Source organism: Podarcis raffonei, chromosome 13 (genome assembly GCF_027172205.1).
Source record: "Podarcis raffonei isolate rPodRaf1 chromosome 13, rPodRaf1.pri, whole genome shotgun sequence".
Classification (NCBI taxonomy): domain Eukaryota; kingdom Metazoa; phylum Chordata; class Lepidosauria; order Squamata; family Lacertidae; genus Podarcis; species Podarcis raffonei.
Window position 1 is genome coordinate 11,277,583 of NC_070614.1, and position 27,851 is coordinate 11,305,433.

General features: G+C 47.2%; 1 protein-coding gene across 1 annotated transcript; it reads left to right on the top strand.

Annotated features, from left to right (window-relative positions):
- Positions 1-5,174: 5,174 nt before the first annotated feature.
- Positions 5,175-23,392, top strand: AREG (amphiregulin). The gene is made up of 6 exons (XM_053361838.1): positions 5,175-5,404; positions 7,884-8,063; positions 13,724-13,901; positions 16,867-17,016; positions 19,514-19,613; positions 22,207-23,392. Exons 1-5 carry the CDS (start codon positions 5,359-5,361, stop codon positions 19,599-19,601), a joined length of 642 nt encoding a protein of 213 aa, XP_053217813.1. The 5' UTR covers positions 5,175-5,358; the 3' UTR covers positions 19,602-19,613; positions 22,207-23,392.
- The last annotated feature ends 4,459 nt before the right edge of the window (positions 23,393-27,851 follow it).

Sequence of the window (27,851 nt, forward strand, 5' to 3'; positions counted from 1 at the left end):
GGTCCAGTCGTGGCCAACTCTGGGGTTGCGGCGCTCATCTCGCTTTACCAGTGTACAGCTTCCGGGTCATGTGGCCAGCATGACTAAGCCGCTTCTGGCGAACCAGAGCAGCACAAGGAAACGCCGATTACCTTCCCGCCGGAGTGGTACCTATTTATCTACTTGCACTTTGACGTGCTTTCGAACTGCTAGGTTGGCAGGAGCAGGGACCGAACAACGGAAGCTCAACCCGTCACAGGGATTCGAACCGCCAACCTTCTGATCGACAAGCCCTAGGCTCTGTGGTTTAATCCACAGCACCACCCGCGTCCCATAATAAATGCCTAGGTTATGTAAAAATACAAATCTTTATTTTACATCTAAACCGGAGCCTGCATTCCATCTCCATTTCCCTCCTGGAGTAGATGAGCAAGGTGACATCCCTGTTGCACACACTCTAGGGCCATAATCTTCGAATTCTCTCCTCTGTTGATGGTATACTTCCATGTATGGGAGCTTGTGTGAACAAGGATGTAGGTTAACAATGTGGAATGGTGCTATTGCTAAAGATGAGCTTTGGGCCATTTCCCCTCACTTGAGAGCAAGTTACTCTATGCCATGGGTAGGCAAACTAAGGCCTGGGGGCTGGATCTGGCCCAATCACCTTCTAAATCTGGCCCATGGACGGTCTGGGAATCAGCCTGTTTTTACATGAGTAGAATGCGTGCTTTTATTTAAAATGCATCTCTGGGTTATTTGTGGGACATAGGAATTCGTTCATTTTCCCCAAAAAAATATAATCCGGCCCCCCACAAGGTCTGAGGGACAGTGGACAGGCCCCCTGCTCTATGCTTTATGGTGATGGTCAATAATCAGCAGCTTCTACTGTTCAATTTCTGAAGGGGAATAAGGCAGGGAGTCACTTCCCAGCCAAAGGAATGCACATGGCAGAGAGTTAATGCTTTATTGTCGAAGATAATGCTTACAATTGCTTCTCCACACCAATCTAACAGCTAGGCAGCTGTTCCCAGCTCCGTACTCTATGGAGTAGTTGAAGCAATAGGAGACACTCCCCTTCCACCAGTTTATGTACCTTCTTCTGCCGGGCTGCGTGCATGCAGCCAAAGACTAGGTTAAAGGTAAAGGACCCCTGGACGGTTAAGTCCAGTCAAAGGTGACTATGGGGTGCAGCGCTCATCTCGCTTTCAGGCCAAGGGAGCCGGCGTTTGTCCACAGGCAGCTTTCCGGGTCATGTGGCCAGCAGGACTAAACCTCTTCTGGTGCAACGGGACACCGTGATGGAAACCAGAGCGCATGGAAACGCTGTTTACCTTCCCGCCAGAGTGGTACCTATTTATCTACTTGCACTTTGACGTGCTTTCGAACTGCTAGGTTGGCAGGAGCTAGGACGGAGCAACAGGAGCTCACCCCATCGCAGGGATTCGAACCGCCGACCTTCCGATCGGCAAGTCCAAGGGGCTCAGTGGTTTAGACCACAGTGCCACCCGTGTCTTGCCTCCATGGCAACGTCCTTTGCTCCTCCCTTTTCACTCCCCTCCTGGTACTGCAAGATAGTGATGCAGGAGAGAGTGGAAACCCCTGGCCCTTCCCCTGCCTGACCTGCCTCTTCCTCCTCTTCTTCCAACCCATCCTGTGCTCCACCCTACAGCTCAGAAGCTTACCTTGCCTCTGATTCTTGCCTCCTGGCTGGCATAGGTCCCCACAAACCACTGCCCCCTATCCCGAGTCATGTTGCAGCGTGCTGCCAGTCCCTGACACAAACCATCCTTGTTGTTTGCCCTGGCAACTGCCTTTGACGATAGCGCCTGGAAATAACGCTGACATCAAAGGATTCCATGCTGGAGCTACTAAAATGAAGTAAACTACATGTTTACTTTACATAATGTGGTGCTTTATGTCACTTACCCAAGCATGAACCTTTGAGAGCTAATGTGTGCACTGAAAAGTTTTGAATCCACCTTGAGGCCACAAATCTAAAATCACGCACATTACTAATGCAACCCCTTTAGCTGTGAAAAAAAATATTTCAGGACATATTTTCTCCTATCTGGCCAACCAACCAACTCCTTAAGTTGTACACAATTTTCACAGACACTGGTTAATTGGTTACATGGGAGATTTCCTTGAACCTTCCTATGGATAATCAAGCCTTTGGTATCATCATTCTTTTTTGTGAGCTTAATATGTATTGTTAGATTTTTCAGGTTTCTAGCACATTCATAAACAAATGTAAGTTTTGCTTTACATAATATTTATGATTGTGGTTATGCTGCACTGTGCTAGTGGCCATATAACTGTTTTATTTTATGTTTTCTTCCTTTCAGTAAAAGGAGCATTCTCTTTCAAAGAGAATGTTTCATTTTGAAGCTTTCCATCCTTCTCGCGTAAAGTCTTGCAACTTTTTTCGCCCTTCCTCCTCGCCTTCATCCTCAGCCCAGACACTTCAAGTGCTTGGGTCGTGTAAAACGTAGTAATTTCTAATGTGGTAAAGTGATTTTTTTAGCTGGGAGGAGGGGTGCCAATATAGCTCCTTGCCAAGGGTGCAAGGGGCCCTGGGTACGCCTCTGTCTTCACACAGGGTAATAAACCCAGTATCTTCCTGAGAAAAGCATTCTGAACTCTTTCCCCTGAACTCTGAAATCCAAATGGGAATGGCATGAGTAAGTTGGGCCAAGGAAATCTTCAGTGCTCAAGTTGCCCAGCACCAAGTATCTTTAACTGGTTGCTTAGGCCTTGGTGTTACTCCTACCTGAGCTTGGTATAAACCCAACTTACCTTGTTTAATCTTACCTAGAGCGGTGGTGTTGGGACGCGTGTGGCGCTTTGGGTTAAACCACCGAGCCTAGGACTTGCCAATCAGAAGGTCAGCGGTTCGAATCCCCGTGACGGGGTGAGCTCCCATTGCTCGGTCCCTGCTCCTGCCAACCTAGCAGTTCAAAAGCATGTCAAAGTGCAAGTAGATAAATAGGTACCGCTCCGGCGGGAAGGTAAACGGCGTTTCCGTGTGCTGCTCTGGTTTCGCCAGAAGCGGCTTAGTCATGCTGGCCACATGACCCGGAAAAACTGTCTGCGGAGAAACGCCGGCTCCCTCAGCCTGTAAAGCGAGATGAGCGCCGCAACCCCAGAGTCGTTTGCGACTGGACTTAACTGTCAGGGGTCCCTTTACCTTTACCTTGTCCAAAGACAAATAATAATATTAAACAAAAATAAAACCTAACAGCCTTGAACTTCGCCATCGACATTGCACACTGAGCAGACACACAGGTCACCTGCTCACTATAGTAAGATGTGATATCGGCAAGGCAGCTACGGCAATGGCTCGCCTCTCCAAAAGGAAATGGGAGATGCTAACAACCATTGGTTTTCCACTGGCTATGGTTTTCCCAGTAGTGATGTATGGAAGTGAGAGCTGGACCATAAAGAAGGCTGATCACCGAATAATTGATGCTTTTGAATTATGGTGCTGGAGGAGACTCTTGAGAGTCCCATGGACTGCAAGAAGATCAAACTGATCCATTCTTGAGGAAATCAGCCCTGAGTGCTCACTGGAAGGACAGATCCTGAAGCCGAGGCTCCAAGACTTTGGCCACCTCATGAGAAGAGAAGACTCCCTGGAAAAGACCCCGATGTTGGGAAAGATGGAGGGCACAAGGAGAAGGGGACGACAGAGGACGAGACGGTTGGACAGTGTTCTCGAAGCTACTAACATGTGTTTGACCAAACTGCGGGAGGCAGTGGAAGACAGGAGTGCCTGACGTGCTCTGGTCCATGGGGTCACGAAGAGTCGGACACGACTAAACGACTAAACAACAACAACAAACAACCATTACCAAGACGAAGGTCTACCAGGCTTGCGTGTCGAGGATGCTGCCTTATGGTAGCAAGTCATGGGCAATTTACACCCACCAGGAGCAACGCCATATGTGCTGTGTCAGAAAGATTTTGGGCATCACATGGCAGGACACAATTCCAAAGACGTGCTCTCCCAAGCCTACATTCTCTGCATTCTTGCACTCCTGTCTCAGTGACGGTCTACGCTTCCTTGGTCATCTCCACAGAATGGAAGGTGGCCGGATCCCCAACGGAGCTGGCATCAGGCACCAGGCCAGTTGGCAGACCAACTCCGCGTTGCAAAGATGCCTGCAGATGTGACATGAAGGCTGGCAACATTAACCACGCCCTGTGGAACTCCCTAGCAGATGACCACAGTGCCTGGAGACTGTCAGGTTATGTGTCCACAGTAGTGACCAGAGGAGGAATGGCCACTGGGAGAAAAACAGAGAGAAGGAACACCAGCCAGCACACCTGCAGCAGCACAACTGGATGCCCCACCTGCAATAAAACATATCTCTCCCGTATTGGTCTCTACAGCCACAGCAGGCGCTGTAACTCTCCAGTGGTCTGACGTCATCTCCAATGGCGCACTCTTCCATTGCCTCTCAAGACAGACAGACGCCAACAACCAGGGGCGGACTTGGGTCTTTCAAATTTCAGTGGCACCCCATGCGAGGCCAAAATTTTCCAAAATTTGCCACCTTCTGTCCTGCCTGTGCACTACGTTATAGTTGCAACACCGCCTCTGCCAACAACAGAATATATTTTCTGTTATTATTATTATTTTTCAAAACTAGCGATGGTACCTAATATTTCCGTATGCCACTTTGAGACTTCGAAATATTGAACAGTTTGGGAATGGATGTCATTTTGGGGAAGCGCTGGGAGATTCTCACTTTTTTTCTTTGGCAATGTGTAAGCGGCCCACCTGGCGCATTATTTGAGTGTGGCTTACAGACCCTCAGAAGCTGCCTCGACATGCCCCCAAAGTCTTCGGAAGGACTGAGGAGAAGCTGAGCAGGTGTATAACACTTTCGGTGGCGCTTGGGCCTGAGCGCAACATGGAGTTTCTGAATGCCCGAGCAGGCGCGCAGGAGAGCGTCCCCGGGGGGACCCCGCGCCCTTCTTTCTGCCCCCCGGGGATCCGGCCGGAGCTCCCTCTCTCCGGGCTCGTGGGGAAGCCGGTAGCAGCTCGTGAGCCGCGGCTGAATCACCTCTTGGCCCGCCTCGCCGCCTCTCCGCGCCCGCTCCGCCTCCGCGCCCTGCTCGCTCTTTGCGCCGCGCGCACCTGGGTGGCGTCTCCGGAGGCGCTCCTGTACCTTTTCCCCACCCGGCTGACGTCGAGCTGCGTCCGACCGGCCTGCCTGCCTGCCTCCACCGCATATATATCTCTCGGCAGGGATGGAGCAGGGTTGCCGTACGGCGCTCGCAGCTCGCCAGGCGCCCGTCGAGTCCCTCTGAGCCGGAGCCGCCTTTGCGCGCCTGCCTAGCCGTCTGCCCCCCGACGACGCGCCCGTGCCCTCCATGCGCGCCACGCTCGCCCTCCTCCGGCTGCTGCTCTGGAGCTTAGGTGAGCGGCAGGGCGGGAAGAGGGGCAGGTGGGTGGGCGGGCAATGAGACCCTGGGATGGGGTGGGGGTGTCGGGGTTAACGTCGGGTGACAGACCCAAGACGGTGCGCTTTGGAGAGAGACGCGCAGAGAGAGGCGTTTCTGGTACAGCGATGGGAACTTGCTACATTTTCTCTCGCTTCTCACGGCTTGGCTCCAATACCCGACGGCTTCCTGATTCCAGGAGGTTGGACGGGAACAGCACCATTGTTTTGAAACAGGAGGCACCTGAAAGGCTGCAAAGGGAGGGGGGGTTCCTCTCCTTTTCCCACGCCCTACACTTTTGATCTGGCCTCCCTAACCCTACTAGATACTTGTTCTTCCCTGTTTTTGTGACATCTTAATTAAAGCTTCCTTTATTTTTAATTTTATTTTTAAACTGCTGTTCCCTCCAAGGAGCTTGCTCCATGCATCTCTCATGCATTTCTGTGTCCCTCCTTCTGTGCTTCATAGATCATAGAAAGGTAATGCTGGAAGAAGGTACCACCCAGGGTCATCTAAGTCCAACCTCTCAACACACAACGTCCCCCATCCAATTTGAAACCAGACCAGACCCTGCTTAGCTTTGCAAACGTGATGGCAGTTTTATTGCTGCACCATTCGGAGGATGACTAGGAGGAGCTCACCTGTTGGTCTCCAAATGTTGTTGGACTCCAACTCCCATCAGGCCCAACCAGGGTGGTTTGGTGGTCAGGGATGGCAAGGGTTGCGGCCTGACAATTTCTGGAAGACTGCAGGTTGCCCACCTCACCGACAAGTGGGACAGTTGGTCCAAAGGTCACCCAGTCACCCAGAAGCTGCCTCCAGACTGCCACTGTTTTGTCGGCAGAAACTGGAACACATGCCAGAAATTTAGGTTTCTGTAATTCAGGTGAATTAAGGTGCTCTGTTGCCCTAGTGCTACAATTCACTTTTTAAAAGCACTTTTAGGAAAGTGATGGGGAGGTACACTAAAAAGTGTGGAATGAACGAACAATTAATGGAAAGACGTGTATCTCCCCGCAAGTGAATCTGGGCAAACACTTATTGTCATATAAGCACCCCATAAACAATTTGGAATGAATGCTCCGAAAAGGCTGGGCATAGTCGTAACCCCTGTGTGAACTTTGTGCAAGCAGATCAGGATGAATGCTGAATTGAACCGGTTGTCTGAAGAAGCTCTGAGTGAGGAATTTGAACCCAGCTCTTTCCAGTCCGAGTCAGGGGCTAACCATTGCACCTTGAGCTTAGAATTCATATAGCACCTCTTATATCAACAACTCTGCAAGATAGACCAGTATTCCTGTTTCTGTATTGTAGATGGGGGGGTGGTTCGAATAACAAAGGGGTTAAAGAATTATGTGGCATATGGTCTTTATAACATACTTACAGCTGAGTAAGTCCCACTATGTTCGGCTGGGCTTCCTTTGAGGAAAGTGCTTATAGGCTTGCAGCCACAATGCACAACTACCCCCCATCTAGAAAGGTGCATTCCCTCTCAACTGTAATTTCTGTCTGACCTGGAAGCAGGGGGCACACAACTTCATATACTCCAGATGTTGTGGACTACAGCTTCCATCAGCCCCAATGACAAGGTCAGGAATGATGGGGTTGCAGTCCAGCAAAATCTGGAGGGTCCCGTGTTAGTTATCCCTGAAAGGGATAATGAGTAGGTAATATGGGATTAGGCTGATTGGGAGTTCCTCCTATAGTAATTGCCTGCGCAGGTGTTTTGGTCCAAACCCACTGTGTTAGTCTAAGATGTGGCTAATGTCAGCAACTGTCACTGCTCTGCGCAATGGCGGCTTGTTTGTCTTGGTCGCCGGATCCCCGAGAATCTTCATCTCAGGATGCACTGGATAGCTCAGTTGCTTAGAGCATGGTACTGATAGGGCCGAGGTTGCAGGTTTGATTCCCTATATGGGACAGCTGCAAATTCCTGCATTGCAGGGGGTGGGTCTATATGATTCTCAGGATCCCTTCCAACTCCATGATTCTTGGACACCCAATGTGCCATCCTTAGAATGATGGGAGAAATCTATGGCTTAGATGCAACGGTCATCATGTTTGCACGCCATCCCCCAAACCAGATATTCTCAGAAGTAAGTCGTTTTGAATCAAGTAAGTCCTTTTAATAGGAGTGGGGTTTCCCTCCAAATTCAGAGTCATTGTAGCCATGGACTTGTGCCTATAGTGGAGAATCTGTTTCTCGTAAGCGGCGCACTGATTTTGTCAAACGGAGCATAGCAACCCAAAACTTGGGAGGCATTTTTAAAATACCGGGGAAGTATAAATGCATTCGCTCATTAGAAAAGCCAAGAGCTGCTTCTCGGGTGACTCACTGCTGCATAAGACTACATAAGTAATAGCTGCCTAATGTAACTTTCAGGTAAACACCTCTCTGCTGGTTTTGGCTGACTAGTAAGAATGGCATCCTGATTTGTCTCATTTCTCTCTTGCAGTGTGCCAGCATGCCGCTGGATCAGGGCTAAATGTGACGGAACAAGAGCAAAACATGCCCGTCCTGAGGACGCTTAATACACCTGCAACTGGGGTGTTTTCCTCGGGAGTTGACTACGAAGAGACTGAAGAGGAAGAGGTGGCGATGGCACCTCAATTCCTTGTAGGTGATTCAGCTACAGGTATGTCAAAGTTGAGCTTTTGCCTGTGGAGAGCTCTTTCGTCCTTGGCTGTGGGCCACGTAGAGACGAGCCTGCTGTCGGGATGTGGTGGTTTTTGTGCAAAAAAGTTGCTGGCGTGTGTCTTTTGCAAGGAAATATAGGAGAGAGTTTTTAGTTGGCCAACTTTGATTACAACAGCATGCAAGCTTTAAAAGGTAAAGGGTAAAGGGGACCCCTGACCATTGGGTCCAGTCGTGACCAACTCTGAGGTTGCATGCTCATCTCGCTCTATAAGCCGAGGGAGCCGGCGTTTGTCCTCAGACAGCTTCCGGGTTATGTGGCCAGCATGACTAAGCCACTTCTGGCAAACCAGAGCAGCACACGGAAACACCGTTTACCTTCCCACCGGAGTGGTACCTATTTATCTACTTGCACTTTGATGTGCTTTCGAACTGCTAGGTTGGCAGGAGCAGGGACCGACAGTGGCGTAGCGTGGGGGGTGCAGGGGGGGCCGGCCGCACCGGACGCAACATCTGGGGGTTAGGGTTAGGGGGCACAAATCCACAGGTTAGGGGTGCAAATTACTTGCCTTGCCCCGGGTGCTGACAACCCACGCTACGCCACTGGGGACCGAGCAACGGGAGCTCACCCTGTCGTGAGGATTCGAACCGCCGTCCTTCTGATCAGCAAGCCCCAGGCTCTGTGGTTTAACCCACAGCGCCACCCATGTCCCTGCATGCAAGCCTTAGGGTCCCACAAATGCTCTGCATTTTTGTTGGTTCTACTTCCTATGATCCAAGCACTTGCAGCTGGGTTCAACTATATATTAGCGAGATGTTAGGAGAGGTCCTAGGGACGCGGGTGGCGCTGTGGTCTAAACCACTGAGCCTCTTGGGCTTGCCGATCGGATGGTCGGCGGTTCGAATCCCCGCAATGGAGTGAGCTCCCATTGCTCGGTCCCAGCTCCCGCCAACCTAGCAGTTTGAAAGCACATCAAAGTGCAAGTAGATAAATAGGTACCACTCTGGTGGGAAGGTAAACGGTGTTTCTGTGCGCTCTGGTTTCCGTCACGGTGTCCTGTTGAGCCAAAATTGGTTTAGTCCTGCTGACCACATGACCTGGAAAACTGTCTGTGGACAAACGCCAGCTCCTTCGGCCTGAAAGCAAGATGAGCGCAGCAACCCCATAGTTGCCTTTGACTGGACCTAACCATCCAGGGGTCCTTTACCTTAATTGCAAGGGGTCCCTACATTTTGTCAGGTATCCCATCGTGTAAAAGAAAAGAGAGAAATATTTTTATTATTAACCAAAATTTCCAGGACAGGAAGAAATGAATGGATTTCAATTTCTCCCTCCTTCAAATTCATGTTTTTCATTGTCTCCACGGAATAATATAATACTCAAATTCCAGTGCTTTTAAAAAAAAAGTGTTTAGGTGTACTTCATTTTGACTCAAGAAAATCACCATTTTATAGTTCAAATTGGGAAAAATAAAGACAGTAAATGGACAAAAGTACAAAGATTCTCAAAACATTTAGGGGTATCCATACCCCTGCATCCCCCCAGAAAAATCACTGTCAAACTCAATAATTCTGCTTTTCACTCACCAGTTGGCATTAATTTTCACTGCTGTAAGTTAATTACCCTATAACGTAGCAACAATGGGCCTTAGACATATTTTCCCATAAGTCACACCAAGTGAGTATGAGGCTAAGTAGACACTTGCCCTGCACTACCACAGCCCAGCAGGATTTCCTTCCTTTAATATTACTAAACCTTTTAAATTTGAGGTTTTCAAAATCTGAACAATGTGATCATATCTTGGGTTGCAGTTCTCCTGCAACCGCTGTGGGCGAGAGTTATTTGGAATATTATTTAATTAGTGAAGCCTGGGTATCAATCTGATAAGCTTTCCCGGTGCATAGTTGCAATTAAGTTTTGGGATGACAGCAGAATGTGTTGTTTGTAAATAGAGCTTTAAATTTCTGGCGAACTCAAAGCATAAGCTATTTATTCTACTATATGGTAGGTGATCTGGGCTGATTCTGGTTCATATTCCTTTTGCATCTGCTTGGCCATAAGTCCATTAAAATAATAATCTCTGAAACTTGTATTAAATATACATTTCAAAACACATTTCCTATCCAAGTACATACTCTTCAAATGTATTTTTAATCTTTTTTGAGCCAAGATCTGGGCTGTAACACTCAAGAACTTCAGCAGATATTAGATAACAAAATTCCCATCTGTACATTATTTTGAGAAGTGCAGATGTTTGAACTGGAATTCACCAAGAGTGAATTTTTCTGCAGTACACTGCTCCCAATGTGTTCGCATTCTGCTGCTGAGCCAATGCATTTAAACTAGGCATCCCCAAACTCAGCCCTCCAGATGTTTTTAGGACTACAATTCCCATCATCCCTGACCACTGGTCCTGTTAGTTAGGGATGATGGGAGTTGTAGTCCCAAAACAGCTGGAGGGCCGAGTTTGGGGGTGCCTGATTTAAACCCTTCAGCCTTTGGTTCAGAAGCAGTCTCGTTTTTTGGTTCACAATTGAGCCTTTAACCCTGAGAGCTGACAGCGTTGTTGCGTTTGAGTTTTAAGGAAACATTGGTTTAGGAGAAATATTTTGCCTTCCTAACGCTCATGACATTTCTAAGACTCTTGAGGTAACTCTGTTGGTACTTTTTCGAAATGGACTGTTGTTGGTTCCAGAAAATAAAGGAGCATAGCTACGCTGCAAACTTATAGTGGTTGCCTCCAAAGAATCCTGGGAATTGCTGGCTCCATTGTGGAGTCAAGGGGCAGGATAAAACCATTTAAGCAAGGCTGTTGGAGGGCTGTTGAGAATTTTCCAAGCCATCGTAGGAACATCTGAAGCTGCCTAGTACTGAATCAGTCCATTGGCCCATCTAGCTTAGTTTGTTGACCAACCTGAAAGCCTTTGGCCCCTTCGTGGCAGAATAAAGGTACCATAGGAGCCAGTCCTCAGGGCTGAGGTCTCTTCGGCCATCCCTCAAAAATATTTGAGGGTGCCAAGCCCGAATGGTGTGCACGCACAGCATCACATGATCGATTATGTGGGGTGGGACTTACCTCCCCCCACAAAAAATATCTTATTGAAGTTGGCACCCCTGAAAGGTACAGTCAACAAACTAAGTTCTTACTCTGGAATGTGTCCATGAATAGCAGCTTGAGGAGGATACAGACTACAAATTTCCATAGTCTCCAAAGGAAACCATAAAGTGGGCCATCAACGCTCTCAGCAATTCTCAAGTATCCGTATTTTTCGCTCTATAAGACGCACCAGACCACAAGACGCACCTAGTTTTTGGAGGAGGAAAACAAGAAAAAAAATATTCTGAATCTCAGAAGCCAGAACAGCAAGAGGGACAGCTGTGCAGCAAAAGCAGCGATCCCTCTTCCTGTTCTGGCTTCTGGGATAGCTGCGCAGCCTGCATTCGCTCCATAAGACGCACACACATTTCCCCTTACTTTTTAGGAGGGGAAAAGTGCGTCTTATAGAGCAAAAAATACGGTAATCCAGGTTGGGGGTGAAGAAACACCAAGGTAGAACATACAAGGTTTGGTATCATGGAGCCTAGCTGGCTGAAGTCTTTTGACAGCCACCTGCCATGGCTCAAAGTGTCATTCGTAATGCTAATTGCAATGTAGCCGTCATGTGCTGAGCAATGTGCGCCAAAAGGATGCTACGGTGTCAGTTTGTGTGCCTGACAGGGAGTTGTACTCCGTCCTGTTTCTCTGATGAGTGTCTCTGTATGATGTCTTCTAAACAAGTTTGTCATTCGTATGGTAGGTTTTTAGAGGTACACCTAGGGGGTTGTGTGTTTTTTTTACCTCAGGCTGAGAGAAAATGACTGACCCAACGTACTTCAGAGTTGCTGTGGGGGGGGAGGGGAGAGCTATGCGCATTGCTTAAGTTTCTTGGAGGAACAGCATGATTAAAATGCAATAAACACACCTACAACATGAAGTCTAGCAAGTCTTGCTGATCATGACCTAAAAAAACAAAAAAGGCCATCTAGTTATGTTTTGTGTTCTTAGTACAGTGGTACCTCGGGTTACAGACACTTCAGGTTACAGACTCTGCTAGCCCAGAAATAGTACCTCAGGTTAAGAACTTTGCTTCAGGATGAGAACAGAAATTGCGCGGGAGGCCCCATTAGCTAAAGTGGTACCTCAGGTTAAGAACAGTTTCAGGTTAAGAATGGACCTCAAGAACGAATTAAGTTCTTAACCCGAGGTACGACTGTACCAGCAAAATGGAAAATTCAGGAGGTGATCCTGAAACTCAGTTGTGTGTTAACTGATGTTTTTGCACAGGCATGTATCGGAGGGTTTGGTGGGAATGATTTAAGAATGTCTTTCCGTCCATTAATGGCACATGTTCATTAGCACACCACCGCAGAATCCCACAAGCATGCATTTTAAAACTGGGAGATGGCTGTGAAATCCTCTTTAACAATTCCTCCTTGGCTGTCTGCTCAGGCCTTTGAACCCCTCTGAAATGCAAATATCTTTGGGGTTAACCATATTACCACACTTCATTAGACTTGCTAAGCATAATTAGTCGACACTACTTAATTTGCCCTTCATGCTGAGCAGTAATGTTTATGATAAAAGTAGTCAACAACAGTTATTACTAGCTCGGACTTTATTGCATTTGGGAATCAAACTCGAAGCTATATTAAAAGGGCTTTTGCACATTGACTTTCTAAAATGTGTGTCACATCAACATAAAAAGCAGAGGCAAAAATTGTTTCCCAACTGTGTCAGCTTCTTTCCTGGTCATATGTTACTTCTGGAGTGTGAGGTATGTACTAGGTCTAAAAATAGAAAGGGAAGCACTTCCTGAACACCAAGAGTTAAATATCTGGATCAGGCACCTTGGCCTTAGTGTATAAAAATAAATAAATCATGGTTTCCTAGACTCTGTTCCTTGAGTTTCTTCTGGCACAAAGTTGTCTCCTCTAAAGACATAAGCATCTTTTGGTCATCTTCTTTTGTTGTTGCTGCTGCTGCTGCTGCTGCTGCTGCTGTTTTTAAAAAATGCACCTAAAACTTCTTCCACACAAGAATATTTTCAGGGCCATCTTCAATTTAAAGCAGGATACCCAATTGCTATCTTGTTAGAATATTGTGTATTATAGGCAGGTCTCTAGCATGAAGGCCCTTTGTTGATCTTTGGACTTGCAGCCAAAGTGGTGTACAGCACCATATTTTTCGCTCTATAAGACGCACCAGAGCACAAGGCGCACTTAGTTTTTGGAGGAGGAAAACAAGAAAAAAAATATTCTGAATCTCAGAAGCCAGAACAGCAAGAGGGACAGCTGTGCAGCAAAAGCAGCGATCCCTCTTCCTGTTCTGGCTTCTGGGATAGCTGCGCAGCCTGCATTCGCTCCATAAGACGCACACACATTTCCCCTTACTTTTTAGGAGGGAAAAGGTGAGTCTTATAGAGCAAAAAATATGGTACTAGTTTGAATGGGAAACTGAGGTTGAAATGCTACTGTCCTTGGCTACATCTCCCTCCCTCTTGCCCCATTTCCCTCTCAGTATGATCTAAGCTGCAGTTAAAATACCACCCTGAGCTTATTGAAGCAAGGGCAGATGACTCGTCAATGCAAATAAACACTTTTTCCCCCTTCCCCCTTTCCAGTTCCATTTGAACTTAAAAAGCCAGCAAAATCAGAGAGCGGGAAAAAGAAGCCAAAAAGAAAGGGAAACAACAAGGGGAAGAAAAACAAGAAGAAAACACCATGTGAAGCAGAGTTTAAAAACTTCTGTGTACACGGGGACTGCAAATATTATGAACATCTTCGAAAAGCCACATGCAAGTAAGTTGACCTACTGGCTTTGAGGGCTCGCCTTCTGAATCCTGGACTTTTGCACAGAATTTATTTATTTATTTGATTGATTTGATTTATTTATTTGATTTATATACTGCCCAGACGTGGGTGGCGCTGTGGGTTAAACCACAGAGCCTAGGACTTGCCGATCTGAAGGTCGGTGGTTCAAATCCCTGCAACGGGGTGAGCTCCCATTGCTCTGTCCCTGCTCCTGCCAACCTAGCAGTTTGAAAGCACGTCAAAGTCCAAGTAGATAAATAGGTATCGCTCTGGCGGGAAGGTTAACGGCGTTTCCGTGCGCTGCTCTGGTTCGCCAGAAGCGGTTTAGTCCTGCTGGCCACATGACCTGGAAGCTGTACGCCGGCTCCCTCGGCCAATAAAGCGAGATGAGCGCCGCAACCCCAGAGTCGGCCACGACTGGACCTAATGGTCAGGGGTCCCTTTACCTTTACCTTTATACTGCCCACCATCATAAGATCTCAGGGCGGTTCGCAGAATAAAATGCAGGATAAAAACAAAAACAGAAGGCGTTTAAAGCCACAGCCCTGAGCGTAGAGCTATTAAATGGGCAGCAAAACATAGAAAACACTGATATGTTGACAAATAGTTCATGGATCTGAAGCAAATAGGTGGGAGAATTATTGAGGAAGTTTGAGAACAAATTTCTTATCAACCCACAGACAACCTGCCAGGCTGTATTAACCATGAAGCAAAATAAGCCCATCAAGGGAAGGGGGGTCACCACAGGAATTTCCCATTGCTGTTTTTTTTTTTAACATTAAGGGTCACAAATTGCTCAGCTGAGCAATTGTTTTCTCAGCTGCAGTATATTAAAAAATCCCAACAAGAAACCATGCCACAAGGCAGGCTGGATGCCTTATCTCTGCTAAGCATAGAAGCAGATGTGTTGCTGTGATGGGATGGTGAGCTGCTTGTGCGTAAAATCCTAGTCCCTCAGAGTTTGGCTAAGTCCACAAACCCCTGTCTGTGACGGAGCTCCTTAAGCGTGGCTCCATCAGTCGCTCGTTGAATCGGACAGTGGGCGTTTACGGAACTTCTTCCAGCATAAAAGCTCCTTAACGGAAACGCGTCTTCTGGACTCTCTGCGTGACAGTTTCCGGCGAGGAGTAGGTGTCCCTATGGGAGGTCCTGAAACCTCCCCACTATTTTCGCTGGAAGTGTCTCTGAGCCCTCCCTCCGACTCACTTTCCCTTGGAGCTATTCCTCTCCCCCTGCTGGTTCCCTCCCCAGCTGATAAGTCTCTCTCAGCCTCTGTGAGCCCTTTCACCTCCTGTTTCTCCGATGGCAGTTCCCTGACAGTTGCGTTAAGGTGAGTTTTGAGGATCCGATCAAAGGCTTTGCAATTAGAAAAAAGCAGGAGAAAATAAAGTGGTAGTATACAAAAATAAACATTATCTCCCATCTTACTGCAGGTTTTGTTTCATTTCGAAAAATAAAATGGTATTTCACGGTTTATCATTGTTTCTATTTTGAATTGGATATATATATGGGCATCGAAATCTTTGGAGTGCTTGGGGCTTTGAAAGGTCTTAATCCGACCTTGCCTTCCTGGACAAAGGTGTCACAGAAACCTGGAGATGGGTGCTGCTGACTTGTCTCTGCATTGATTGGAACGAGCCCAATGCCATTGTTAGAATAACTGGTTTTTATACATGTATTCTAAATGAAGAATAGAATTGGATGGGTTCCTTTCTGAGCAGCCTTTTGAGGGCCAAAGGTTGGGGTGGGGGAGGCAGGACCAATGGCCAAAATGGGTGGGGCAAAAATTGTACACAAGTCTAGTTTCTGCATACGGTAACAGCTGCCTCTCGTATCTTCCATTCAGGCAGGCGAAAGGTATTGCTGGAATTTGAGAGCACATAACTAGCCGAAGCAAATACGTCCGGGGTGCAAAGTCAGGCTGGTGAGGGGTGTGTCCTTGGGAAAATTCCAAGGGCTGTATAGAGACATCTAGAACAATAATTAGTGATGTAAGCTGTCCAATGGCAGGAGAGGGTTCCCAGGGACAAAGGTACCCAAACGTTGGTGGGTTTTGCTCACTGTCTTGTTAGCACTTCTGACTACCATATTTTTTGCTCTATAGGACGCACCGGACCATAGGAGGGGGAGAACAGGGGGGAAAAATTCTCCCCCTCTCTGCTCAGCGCCCCTTCAGCGAAGCGGGAGAAGAAACGGAGCCCCTTCCATTTCTCCTCCCACTTCACTGAAGGAGCGCTGCGCAGAGAGGGGAAACTGTGCAGCGCCTCTCCAGCGAAGCGAAGCCTGGAGAGCAAGAGGAATCAGTGTGCACTGACCCCTCTCGCTCTCCAGGCTTCAGGCAGCTATCCGCAAGTCTTCAGAGCGCAGCGGGAACTCCTGCTGCACTCCAGGGGCTTTAGGAGGCTTCAGCGAAAGCAACACGAAGCCTCTGGAGCGCGGGGGGAGCTCTCCCTCTGCACTTCGGAGGCTTCGTGTTGCTATTGCTGAAGCCAAGGAACCTGCATTCGCTCCATAAGACGCACACACATTTCCCCTGAATTTTTGAAGGGGAAAAAGTGTGTCTTATAGAGCGAAAAATACGGTAATTCACTGTGTCACCAGCAAGTCCTCTTTGCCATGTACGTTTTAAACGATTGTGGCATTCGTAAGCTGCACAATGGGCCGCTGAACTCGTAATTTGCTCATGTGTTAAAAGAAAGAATGAAGTACGCTTTTCCTGGAATGTCCCAGCCAAACTAATTGCAGCTTAGCCTACAGCTGGCAAACTCCTCACTGGCGCTGTTGGATCTGACAACATCACATGGTGAGATCCTGCTCCTTGGACCCCGGCATCTTACAATGTGCTGCTGATGAGCTGCAGGAGGTCTTATCTGAATGGCTTGCCTTGGTGTAAACTTTGAAGCGAGCGCTCGAAAAACTGTGCGGCTAAATTTTGTGTGTGGTTAATTTTCAGGTGCCACTCGGATTACTTTGGCGAACGTTGCGTCGAGCAGTTTTTGAAGACACACAGTACCGATGGCAACGAAAGTTTCACATCCACAATACTTGCGTCGACGGCTGGTTTGCTCACCTTCGCTGCCATTGTGATCGTTGTAACATTGCTGTAAGTAGTACAATTTCGGTCCTCCGGTTTGTTGAAGAAACCTAGTAAATTGGTGGCAGAAGCACACACAATATTTCACCTATGTACACGTTCTCCTGTAGTCCTTTTCTGAGTGCATTATAGGAATAGGGTGTTGGTTTGCACTACAAGTTTGTCCTAAAGTATCCCATATGAATATAATCTGAATCAATGATCTAAGCAAACAATCTGGTGAACGCTCTTGTAAGTTCAACATTTCAGAAACTTTTCAATTGAAAAGCAGTCTGCAGATGGTGTCCTTCAGGTCTCCAGGAACTGGTCAAAGGTTACGTCCTCCTAACCTTTAAGATGTAAAGCTCTGGAACAAGCTTAATTTAAACAAATGATGGGTACATTGTTGTTGTTTAGTCGTTTAGTCGTGTCCGACTCTTCGTGACCCCATGGACCAGAGCACGCCAGGTACTTCTGTCTTCCACTGCCTCCCACAATTTGGTCAAACTCATAGCTTCGAGAACACTGCCCAACCATCTCGTCCTCTGCCGTCCCCTTCTCCTTGTGCCCTCCATCTTTCCCAACATCAGGGTCTTTTCCAGGGAGTCTTCTCTTCTCATGAGGTGGCCAAAGTATTGGAGCCTCAGCTTTTGGATCTGTCCTTCCAGTGAGCACTCAGGGCTGATTTCCTTAAGAATGGATAGGTTTGATCTTCTTGCAGTCTATGTGACTCTCAATAGTCTCCTCCAGCACCATAATTCAAAAGCATCAATTCTTCGGCGATCAGCCTTCTTTATGGTCCAGCTCTCACTTCCATACATCACTACTGGGAAAATCATAGCTTTTACTATACGGACCTTTGTTGGCAAGGTGATGTCTCTACTTTTGGATGGGTACATGGTGGTCACCAAATAGTTGGGGGCAGATAATGGGTTCAATGTGGGATGGTGTCATGAGCTAGTGTTGCATTTGTAAACCATGGACCCTTGTGATACCATGAGGAGCGGCCCACACTCCTGTGCCGCACAATCTGAGGGGCCTCCAGTAGGAGGACGGATGGGATTCAGGCAATATCCCTCAGTCACACCATGCCAGCCAATGCCTGGCTAAGTGTGCCATCTGCATAGGTTTACTGCATGCGATAGCATAAAGCAATGTCCCACTTATGGGGAAAAGGGGGTTTAGTGGCAATCGCACTGCTGCACTTTATATTGTTCATAGTAAGAATTCACCTTAGATGCTGCCTCACCCAGTTTAATCTACAAATAGTAAGGCAGGGCATTCCGGCTCATTCGAAACCCTAAAAATGTACAGCTCAGTGCTAATAATTTAGGATAAACCAACAGTTTATAGCCAGTTTCCATAGAGGCCAGCAAATGATACCATTTGCAGGTACCCGTCAATGCTTTTTTACTAGGCAAACAAAGCATGCACAAATGGATCTGTCCATGGTATCTGTTGCTGGCAGCGATGTTGCAAACTAGCCGAATGTTCTTGAACTAAGAACAGAAATGCAAAGCCAATTCACTGCCTCCCGAAGTCTTGCTTCTGTATATATCGTATTCCACCAAGGGACTCAAGATGGCCAACATGATTCTCTGCCCCCCATTTTACCTTCACGAGGGCCTCGTGAGGGTAAGCTGAGAACAGCTGGCCAGCCTGCCAGAAGCTACACCTGTTTGTGAAGGGGCCTTGAAGTGTCAGCCTGGATGGTGGTTAGCTGAGTTAAATGGATCAGGAACTCATCGTTGACACAAAGCAAAACCTCAGAGGCCCAGTCCACCTTCTGCTTGATCAAGGATGCTTGGTGCGCATATAGAACATTATCTAGACGGAGGCTATGGATTTGGCCTTCTGCTTCTAGAAGACTCCTTCCTTACCCTATTCCAGTGGGGAGAGTTGCACAAACCTCAGTACACCTACTCTGAAGGGCCCTCTCATTCTTTTCCCACCCCTTGCAGCAGATTTGGCCAACGCAGTAGGACATTTCGCAGGAATTAATGCTTGGACTCTGTTAGTCCCTTCTCTACCCCCTACCCTGAATTCCTTAAAAGGGTTTGTATACAGTGGTACCTTGGTTTACAACCATAATCCGTTCCGGAGGTCCGTTCGTAAACCAAAACAGGTTGTAACCCAAGGCGCGCTTTCGCCAATGGGCCCTCCCCCCCCAAAAAAATTGTTTGTAATCCAAAAAAAATGGGTTGTAATCCAAAAAAAGTTCGCAAACCGGGACACGCACTTCCGGGTTTGACGTGTTTGTAATTCAAAACGTATGCAAACCAGACTGTTCGCAAACCAAGGTACCACTGTATTTTAATGCACAGTAAACTGAAAGAACACACTCTGTTTCCTACTGGCCTTCTCAGAATTAGACCATGCACGAGGCAAGTTGCTTTGCCTCCAGATATAATAGGCACCACTATGCTTGGATTTCAGATCACCGGAGTTTGCAAAAGGGGCATTTTGTTTACTTTTGGAGGGGGCAACCTCGGTTTTCGTGACGGATTCCAATGTTGTTACTTCACAGGGTAAGGAAAAAGTGTTCTGTGTGCGATGAAAAGGAAGAAAGGAGAAGGCTCCGGCAAGAAAACGGAAGTTCCAGCAATGATGTTTAAAGGGAACTGAAGGTAAGCATTGCCTCTCAATATGCTTTCTTCTCCAAAGGTTTTAATTCTCCAAGAAACAGTCAAAAATCCCTCTTCGTAGAACTGACTGGGGATAGCATCACTTTGGGATAATAGTGCCTTTCAGGAGAAGAGGAACCACACCCCAAATATATTGCAAATCTGGCTATGCATCATATTTGGAAAAGGGCCTTAGCTTGGTAGTAGAGCATTTGCCCAGTATGTCCCCTGAACCAGATGGGCCAATGGCTTTCTATATATCCCTATCATCTGTATCAGAACTTCTACGGCGTAGTGACTAAGCAACATCTTGCCGCATCTATCTGTTCACTAGGTGGGTTAAAGGAAAACACTGTATCTTAGCCCATTTCCACCCATACCCTATTAATACCCACCAACAACATCACAGGGCGACTGTTCTAAGAATGACAACAAAGTATAGTATGCCAAGAAAATTTTGAAATTCTGTATTTCCAAAATGATCACAGGGGCAGCGTTTTGTCTGTTTTCAAACTTCGGGCAATTGCTAAATTGTGCGTGGTGCATTAGTTGGCTCTGTAGGTGTGAACCGATGATGCTTCCATTTCGAGCCATCCTGTTCCCTCTCTTTGGCTGCCATCCTGTTCATATCTACCGGGGAGTAGCCCACAGTAAACACAGTGGGACTCGCTTCCAAAGCAAAGTGTTTGAGGTTGCCCTGTTTGGTTTGGGGAAGTGAGTATAGAGGCAGACTATTTTCCAGTTCCACTGTCCGTCATTCCAGGGTTAAGTGCAGTGGGTAGCCTTTCCTTGAAAGTATGGACCCTGCAAGAGATCAGAATCGGGCTCTACGGTTGCAGGCATTCTCTAGGGAATCATAGAATCATAGAATCATAGAGTTGGAAGAGACCACAAGGGCCATCGAGTCCAAGCAGGAAACACCATCAGAGCACTCCTGACATATGGTTGTCAAGCCTCTGCTTAAAGACCTCCAAAGAAGGAGACTCCACCACACTCCTTGGCAGCAAATTCCACTGTCAAACAGCTCTTACTGTCAGGAAGTTCTTCCTAATGTTTAGGTGGAATCTTCTTTCTTGTAGTTTGGATCCATTGCTCCGTGTCCACTTCTCTGGAGCAGCAGAAAACAATCTTTCTCCCTCCTCTATGTGACATCCTTTTATATATTTGAACATGGCTATCATATCACCCCTTAACCTCCTCTTCTCCAGGCTAAACATGCCCAGCTCCCTTAGCCGTTCCTCATAAGGCATCGTTTCCAGGCCTTTGACCATTTTGGTTGCCCTCCTCTGGACACGTTCCAGTTTGTCAGTGTCCTTCTTGAACTGTGGTGCCCAGAACTGGACACAGTACTCCAGGGAGCCATCAGATGCAGAGCCGTTATTGTCAGGTCAATATGAAGGCTCTGTCTAATTATGCAATCCATCCAGCAGCTGTCTTACACTGCCTTTAAATAAGTTGGAGTTCTTGTTATTAAATATGCCAAGAACTCAGGCCAATGTAGGTTTCAGTAGTGGGAGTGGTCCACTACTGAAAATCTTTGTAACGAATTATAGTGTTATACATATCTTTATGAGTTAGAGTTTGTAATCTCTGTTAGAATTTGTAATCTCTATTTGAGTTTGTAATTCTTGTCAGAATGCATACTTTTGAATGGATTAGTTTTTGTTATTATTGACTATTGACTTGTGAGTAGGGACCACTCCATCACTGAACCGCAGCACCCCTCTGAATACCAGTTTCTGGGGCAGGGTGCTGTTGTGTTCATGTCCAGTTTGCAGGCTTCCTTCATGGCCTAGGACCCTCGTACCTACAGGACCGCCTCTCCCGATATGCCCTATGGAGGACCTTAAGGTCCTTCAATAGCAACACCCTAGAGGTCCCGGACCCTAAGGAAGTCAGATTAGCCTCAACCAGAGCCAGGGCCTTCTTAACCCTTGCTCCGGCCTGGTGGAACGCTCTGTCTCATGAGACCAGGGCCCTGCGGGATCTGATTTCTTTCCGCAGGGCCTGTAAGACAGAGTTGTTCCGCCTGGCCTTTGGCTTGGAATCAATTTGATTCCCTCCCCCTCTTTCTTTTTTCCTTTCTCCTTCTGTGTTGGAACTCCTATTTGGGGACTTCCCTGGCTTTTTTCTGGCACATGTAGGACCAGTCTGGATAGTTAGCCTTGGTGAAGACTTGACGTTTTTATCCCCAAAAAAGTTTTTGATTGAGTTTCCACTGAAATGAGGCTGCATTTTAATATTTTAATGCTGTATTTTAATCTTGTTTTTCAAACTGTATTTCAATCCATTGTTTTTATATTTGGTGTTAGCCGCCCTCAGCCCAGTCTCAGCTGGGGAGGGCGGGGTATAAATAAAAATTATTTATTATTATTATTATTATTATTATTATTATTATTATTATTATTTAGTCCAACACTGTGACGACAGGGTGCTGGACTAATTGGGCCGTTGGCCTGATTCAGCAGACTCTTCTTATGTCCAGATGGCCCACTAAATCCTGCTTTTTAACTCTTCGGAAACACTTCTGGTAGCTCCCAGCTTGGCACGATGATGTTCCCTGTCGAAGCTGTTACCCAATTCTTGCCTCTTCTAGGAGATGCAGCTGAAAAGGCTGTCGCTGAAGCACACGCCCTTCTGTGGAGGCACGTCAGAGAAGGTCAAACTCAGAACCTCCGAGGAGCACGTCGAGAGCCTGAGACCTTGTCTGCCCAACATGGAAGATGCCGCAAGGAGGGCTTTTGCACGCCCTTGGCTTCTCTACAGCTGCCAGAGGATGTCAAACATGCCGCCACACTTGCAGGAGTCAACATCTGCCGTTTCCACAGCCGCCGGAGAGCTGCCCCACCCTGTTCAGTACCGGAAGACGACCCAAAGACCGTGTGTGCGTTAATCTGTCACCAGAGAACTATCGCCAGGTAGTTTACAGAGACGTCTGTGTGCAAGGGGGAGAATTTAGGGAGCTGTTCATGCCTGCATAAAGAGATGGGTTTCTTCTTCTTCTTCTTTGTGTTGTTACTGACTTCCACACACACACACCCCTCGAGGTGAAAGGAGGGGGAACAGAGCAGGCTTTGAAATAAGTCTCACGTTGCTTAAAGAGCTCTGTGACTCCCAGCCTGGGATAAACTGCACAGGGTGTGCCTCTCTTCTCCTCCACCTCCACCTGCTGTCATCTTGAGAGCTCCTGCTTGCTGCCTGAAAAGGTGGCAGACCAGAAATGTCACTGCTTTCTGCTTTCTGTTCTGGATGTCTCGCCGTGGAGGTGCACGAGCTGTTTCCAAGTTTGCTGCTTTCTTTCTTTCTTTCTTTCTTTCTTTCTTTCTTTGATAAACTCTCACCTAAGAGTTGCTTGTTGCTGCTGTCTCAGGGTTTGTCTAATCCCAGCAGTGGCATAGCATGGGGCTCAAAATTCTTTGGGGCACAAAATTTCAAAAGGGGGAAAAATGAAGTAGTAATCATAAATGAAAAATAGTGTGCCCTCCCCCTCACACAGAAGATCTCCCAATGTTTGTGTAGGCAGACTGGAGAGTGGATTTGGCCAATCGCTAGGGTGCCCTCTGCACGGGCTTTAGAAAGAGACTCATTCCTAGCCAATCCCCTGTCCCACCCTCTGCCATGCTCGACACTCGCAGGGCACCATTGTTGCCGCTTGGGTAAGTTGCCGAGCTATTGCCCCTTCATTCCAGCCTATTGGTGGGCGGTGCTGAGGATACTTGTTTTGCCCCGGACTCTGGCAACGCATGCTATGCCACTAAATCCCAGTCATCTGCAGTGTGCCTAAACTATCGCTGAACTGTCTCTTTAGCGTTCAGAAGCCCAGGGCTGCTGTTTTCGCAACCCGTGCTGTGTAACAATCGAGACGGCTGAGATGTGGAAATAACACTGAAGGCCACCTACTGAAGTTCTCCTCAAAGCACAGATTGTTCTGGATTTAAGTAGGTTGGGAAGTGAATTCTAAATCAGCAGTCTGGTGGTTCCCGTAATCCTTGGAGAGCTTGCCATGAGAGAGGTCATAAAATGAGTCTGTTTTGTCAGTCCTGTTGTCTGGCTGCTTCTCCCTTGAAGCCTGGATCAGGTCTGGGGTTCCTGTGGCTCTCCTGATGTTTCTGGAGCTCTTCATCAGCTCTCGCCAACTTGGCCCAAGGTCAGGAATGATGCAAGTTAGATTCCATCAACATCTGGAGGAAAACAGGTTCCCCACCGCTGCCCTAGATCCTTCTCCCACCTCAAGTAAAGAATAAATACTTGTGCCAATGCAGTAACAGCAGCCCCTTCTCAGTACCCTTTGGAATATGGGGGCAAATGCATGCTAGAATATGCCCATTTATGGCAAAAGTGAATGATGAGCAATCATATAAGGCAACTTATAATATTTTGATGCAACAATTGTGGGGGAAATGGATTGCTTTGGCACACAGACTTATCAACGCTCACCACCTTCAGTGGAGTTTTTTGTTTTGTTTTTAGAAATGTAAATCTTCCTGCATTGAACAGTGGCATGGCATATCTTAAGCAGTCTAATTGTGTGTAAACCTGCAACCACATGCTATTACTTCATGCTTCCTGTAAAGTTATGTAGGACTTCCTGCAAAGCTGCATCTTAATTAACTCAAGCTACAGTCCTATATATTATTACCTGTAAGCCCCACTGAACATTCTGGGATTTGCTTCTGCAAGGGACTGTACCCTTAAGTTACACTGGCGTGTGTATAAGATTGTTGTGACCGAAAAGGAGAACTTGAGCGACACAGTTTGATTTTACATTAGTGTAAATATGTATACGTGGAGAAGTTTTGTTTTTTAATATTGTAAATAATGTGTTCCTGTATTTAATATGTTCGCACAACTTGACATGACCTATTTATTTTATTAAACTTTTTTACATAAATGGAAAATAGCGAGTTGAGTCATAACAAATTTGCATACTACTTGGCACTAGATTCTGAATGATTACGATTGCCTAAATTACTGGCTGGCACGATAACAATCAGGCTATTATAATGCTCTACAATTCTTCATTGGTTTCATTTCTTCATGGCTTTTCCCAGAGAATTTTAGAGACTCTGATTTGGTGAGAGTGCTAGATGCCTAAAGATAAAGGGACCCCTGACCGTTGGGTCCAGTCGCAGACGACTCTGGGATTGCAGTGCTCATCTCGCTTTACTGGCCAAGGGAGCCGGCGTGCAGCTTCCAAGTCATGTGACCAGCATGACTAAGCCGCTTCTGGCGAAACCAGAGCAGCGCACGGAAACACCGTTTACCTTCCCGCCGGAGCAGTACCTATTTATCTACTTGCACTTTGATGTGCTTTCGAACTGCTAGGTTGGCAGGAGCAGAGACTGAGCAACGGGAGCTCACCCCTTTGCGGGGATTCGAACCGCCGACCTTCTGATCGGCAAGGCCTAGGCTCTGTGGTTTAGACCACGGCACCACCTGTGCCCCATGTTAGATGCCTACTTCTCCACTTTTTCCTTGCCTTCCCAGGTTTCCTGGGGCCAGAGAGGCAACTACGCACACCTTCCATTTAAAGCACATAGCTTCCTCCAAGAATCCTGAGAACTATAGTTTAAGGGTGTTGGGAATTGTAACTATGTGTGGTACCCACAGTTCCCAAGGTTCTTGGGGAGGGGGGGAGCCATGCCTCTTAAAGTGGTATAAATGTGGTATGAATGTGTGGTGTAGATCTCCGAGTCAATAAACCAGATTGTAGTGTACAGATATGCCCTTAATTCAGTGTGCCTGAGGAATCATGGAAGCCCTGGCCTGGGAGCCACGGAGAGACTTTTTCAGGCTTTAGCAAACCCTAAAGCTATCAGGACGTGGGTGGCGCTGTAGTGTAAACCACTAAGCCTTGGGCTTGCTGATCAAAAGGTTGGCAGTTCGAATCCCTGTGGCGGGGTGAGCTCCCGTTGCTTGGTCCCAGCTCCTGCGAACCTAACAATTCGAAAGCACGCCAAAAAGTGCAAGTAGATTATTAGGTACCACTCCGGTGGGAAGGTAAACGGCGTTTTCATGCACTGCTCTGGTGTCGGTGTTCCATTGCGCCAGAAGGGGCTCCCAGAGTCATTCGCGACTGGAGCTGGGACCGAGCAACGGGAGCTCACCCGTCACGGGGATTCGAACCGCCGACCTTCTGATCGGCAAGTCCTAAGCTCTGTGGTTTAACCCACAGTGCCACCCATGTCCCCAGGGGTCCCTTTACCTTTTACAAAAGCTATCGAACAGACTCAAGCAATTCACTATAACGTTTCCGCTTCCTTAAAGATCCCACCAGTTTGCCAATTTCTGTGCAATTAGATTGCCTCTCCTGATCACCAGGCTGAATCCACTCCGGAGGAGGAGGAGGAGCTGTAGGTTCGCAAATCATGTAAAGATGCCTCAAAGCAGAATTCACCCGAGAGGTTCTGATTTGCAAGCCCCAAAGGAAATGAGTGGGGGGTCTTCATACGCACTGTTGGGGCCCTTGCAAAGCTCAGGTTCATTTTGTGCAAGAGAGAGAACGTCCACTATAAACTCAAGAACATGACTGGCAGCCAGTCCGCCGTTGCGAACAATTTAGGGAGGAGGAATCGCACCTAACCCATCTCTCGATTTTGAGTTTTATCATTGCGGAGCGAAACTTCCCCAGAGCCATTATTCTGACACTGCTTCTAGTCCCGCCCTGCATCTCATGAGAATGACACTGTACAATGGTACACCAGCCCTCCCTTTCTTGAAAGAGCAAGTAGAACAGGAAAAGCAGAATGTGGGCTGCCTATTATAGTGTGTCAACAGGGTTGTCTCAAGGAAGCCACAAATAGCATCTAGAATTAATGGTTGTCATCCTCCTGACTGTTTTGGTCATACTGGCTTGAGGTCGTCTCCTGTTTATAGAGGGTGGTAGCCTTGATGGGAAAGTCGACCTTTTAAGGTTGCTGCTCCCCGTCACTCTCAGTTATACTAATAGAATGGATTCATACTTGTGGATTGTAGCCTAAATTCATCAAGGCGACTCTCTGAAGATGTATGTTTGCTTTTTCTTAAATTCATCATTGGTTACATCTTCCAAACTGGTCAATTTACCCACAGTGGATTGCACCAAAGTTCCCACTGCCATTTTCTTTCTAAAGCATCAAAGGGGATGTGTGGTCTTCAAGATGTTGCTGGACTACAACTCCCAACATCCCCAACTGTTGGCTATTTCTGCTGAGGCTGATGGGAGTTGTAGTCCGGCAACATCTCAAAGACCACAGGGGTAGAGGCAGCGAGTCACTGGCCAGTGTCCAATAAAGCACACAGCACCTGATGGACCAGCAATGCAGCTTTGATAACCAAGTAGACATAACCTTTCAAGATCAATTACAGCAACTGCTTCTCCCATGGTGTAAGCCCACCTGCTCTCACCTCTCGCTTGACAGATGCACTCTGCAATATACCGTATTTTTTGTTCTATAAGAGTCACTTTTTCCCTCCTAAAAAGTAAGGGGAGTGCGTCTTATGGAGCGAATGCAGGCTGCGCACCTATCCCAGAAGCCAGAACAGCAAGAGGGATTGCTGCTTTCACTGTGAAGCGATCCCTCTTGCTGTTCTGGCTTCTGAGATTCAAAATATTTTTTTTCTTCTTTTCCTCCTCCAAAAACTAGGTGCGTCTTGTGGTCTGGTGCGTCTTGTAGAGCGAAAAATACGGTACATTTTGCTGTATAGCCAACACAAGATTAGCCATCATTCTTCCACCTCTCCAGCCTGTTTGCCTGGTGGTTCGGTTTTTATGACACATATATTCCCCTTCACCTTATTTTCTTAAAAAGGTTAAAAAAATTATCAAAACTCCCCTAGGAAGGGGGCGGGAAGAAGGTTGTTGGTGATGCTTTTAGGCACTAGCCAGTCATCCTTCAGCCTCCAAGGCTGCCTTTCTGCTGGTCGAAACTAAACCACATTGCAAACTTGCAGAACCAGGTTATGTGTGTTTTTGTTGCTGTTTCCCAGAGCTCATCCTAGGGAGGAAAATGGGTTGTTTGCATTGACCTTTATTGCAGGGTGAGGGGGGCGGTGTGTTTGCCTCCTAAACCAACCCCACTACTGAACTACAGTTCTGTGTGGTGTGCATTTTACTATTCAGCTGCCCCTAAATGACAGTTTTCTGTAAGGGGGAAATGGTAGCATTCCACATTAATGACATTCTACAGGCAAGAGCCATAGAGAAATATTGACCAGGGTCCAAGCATAAAGTCAGGTCGATAGGGCTCTTGTAACATGGCA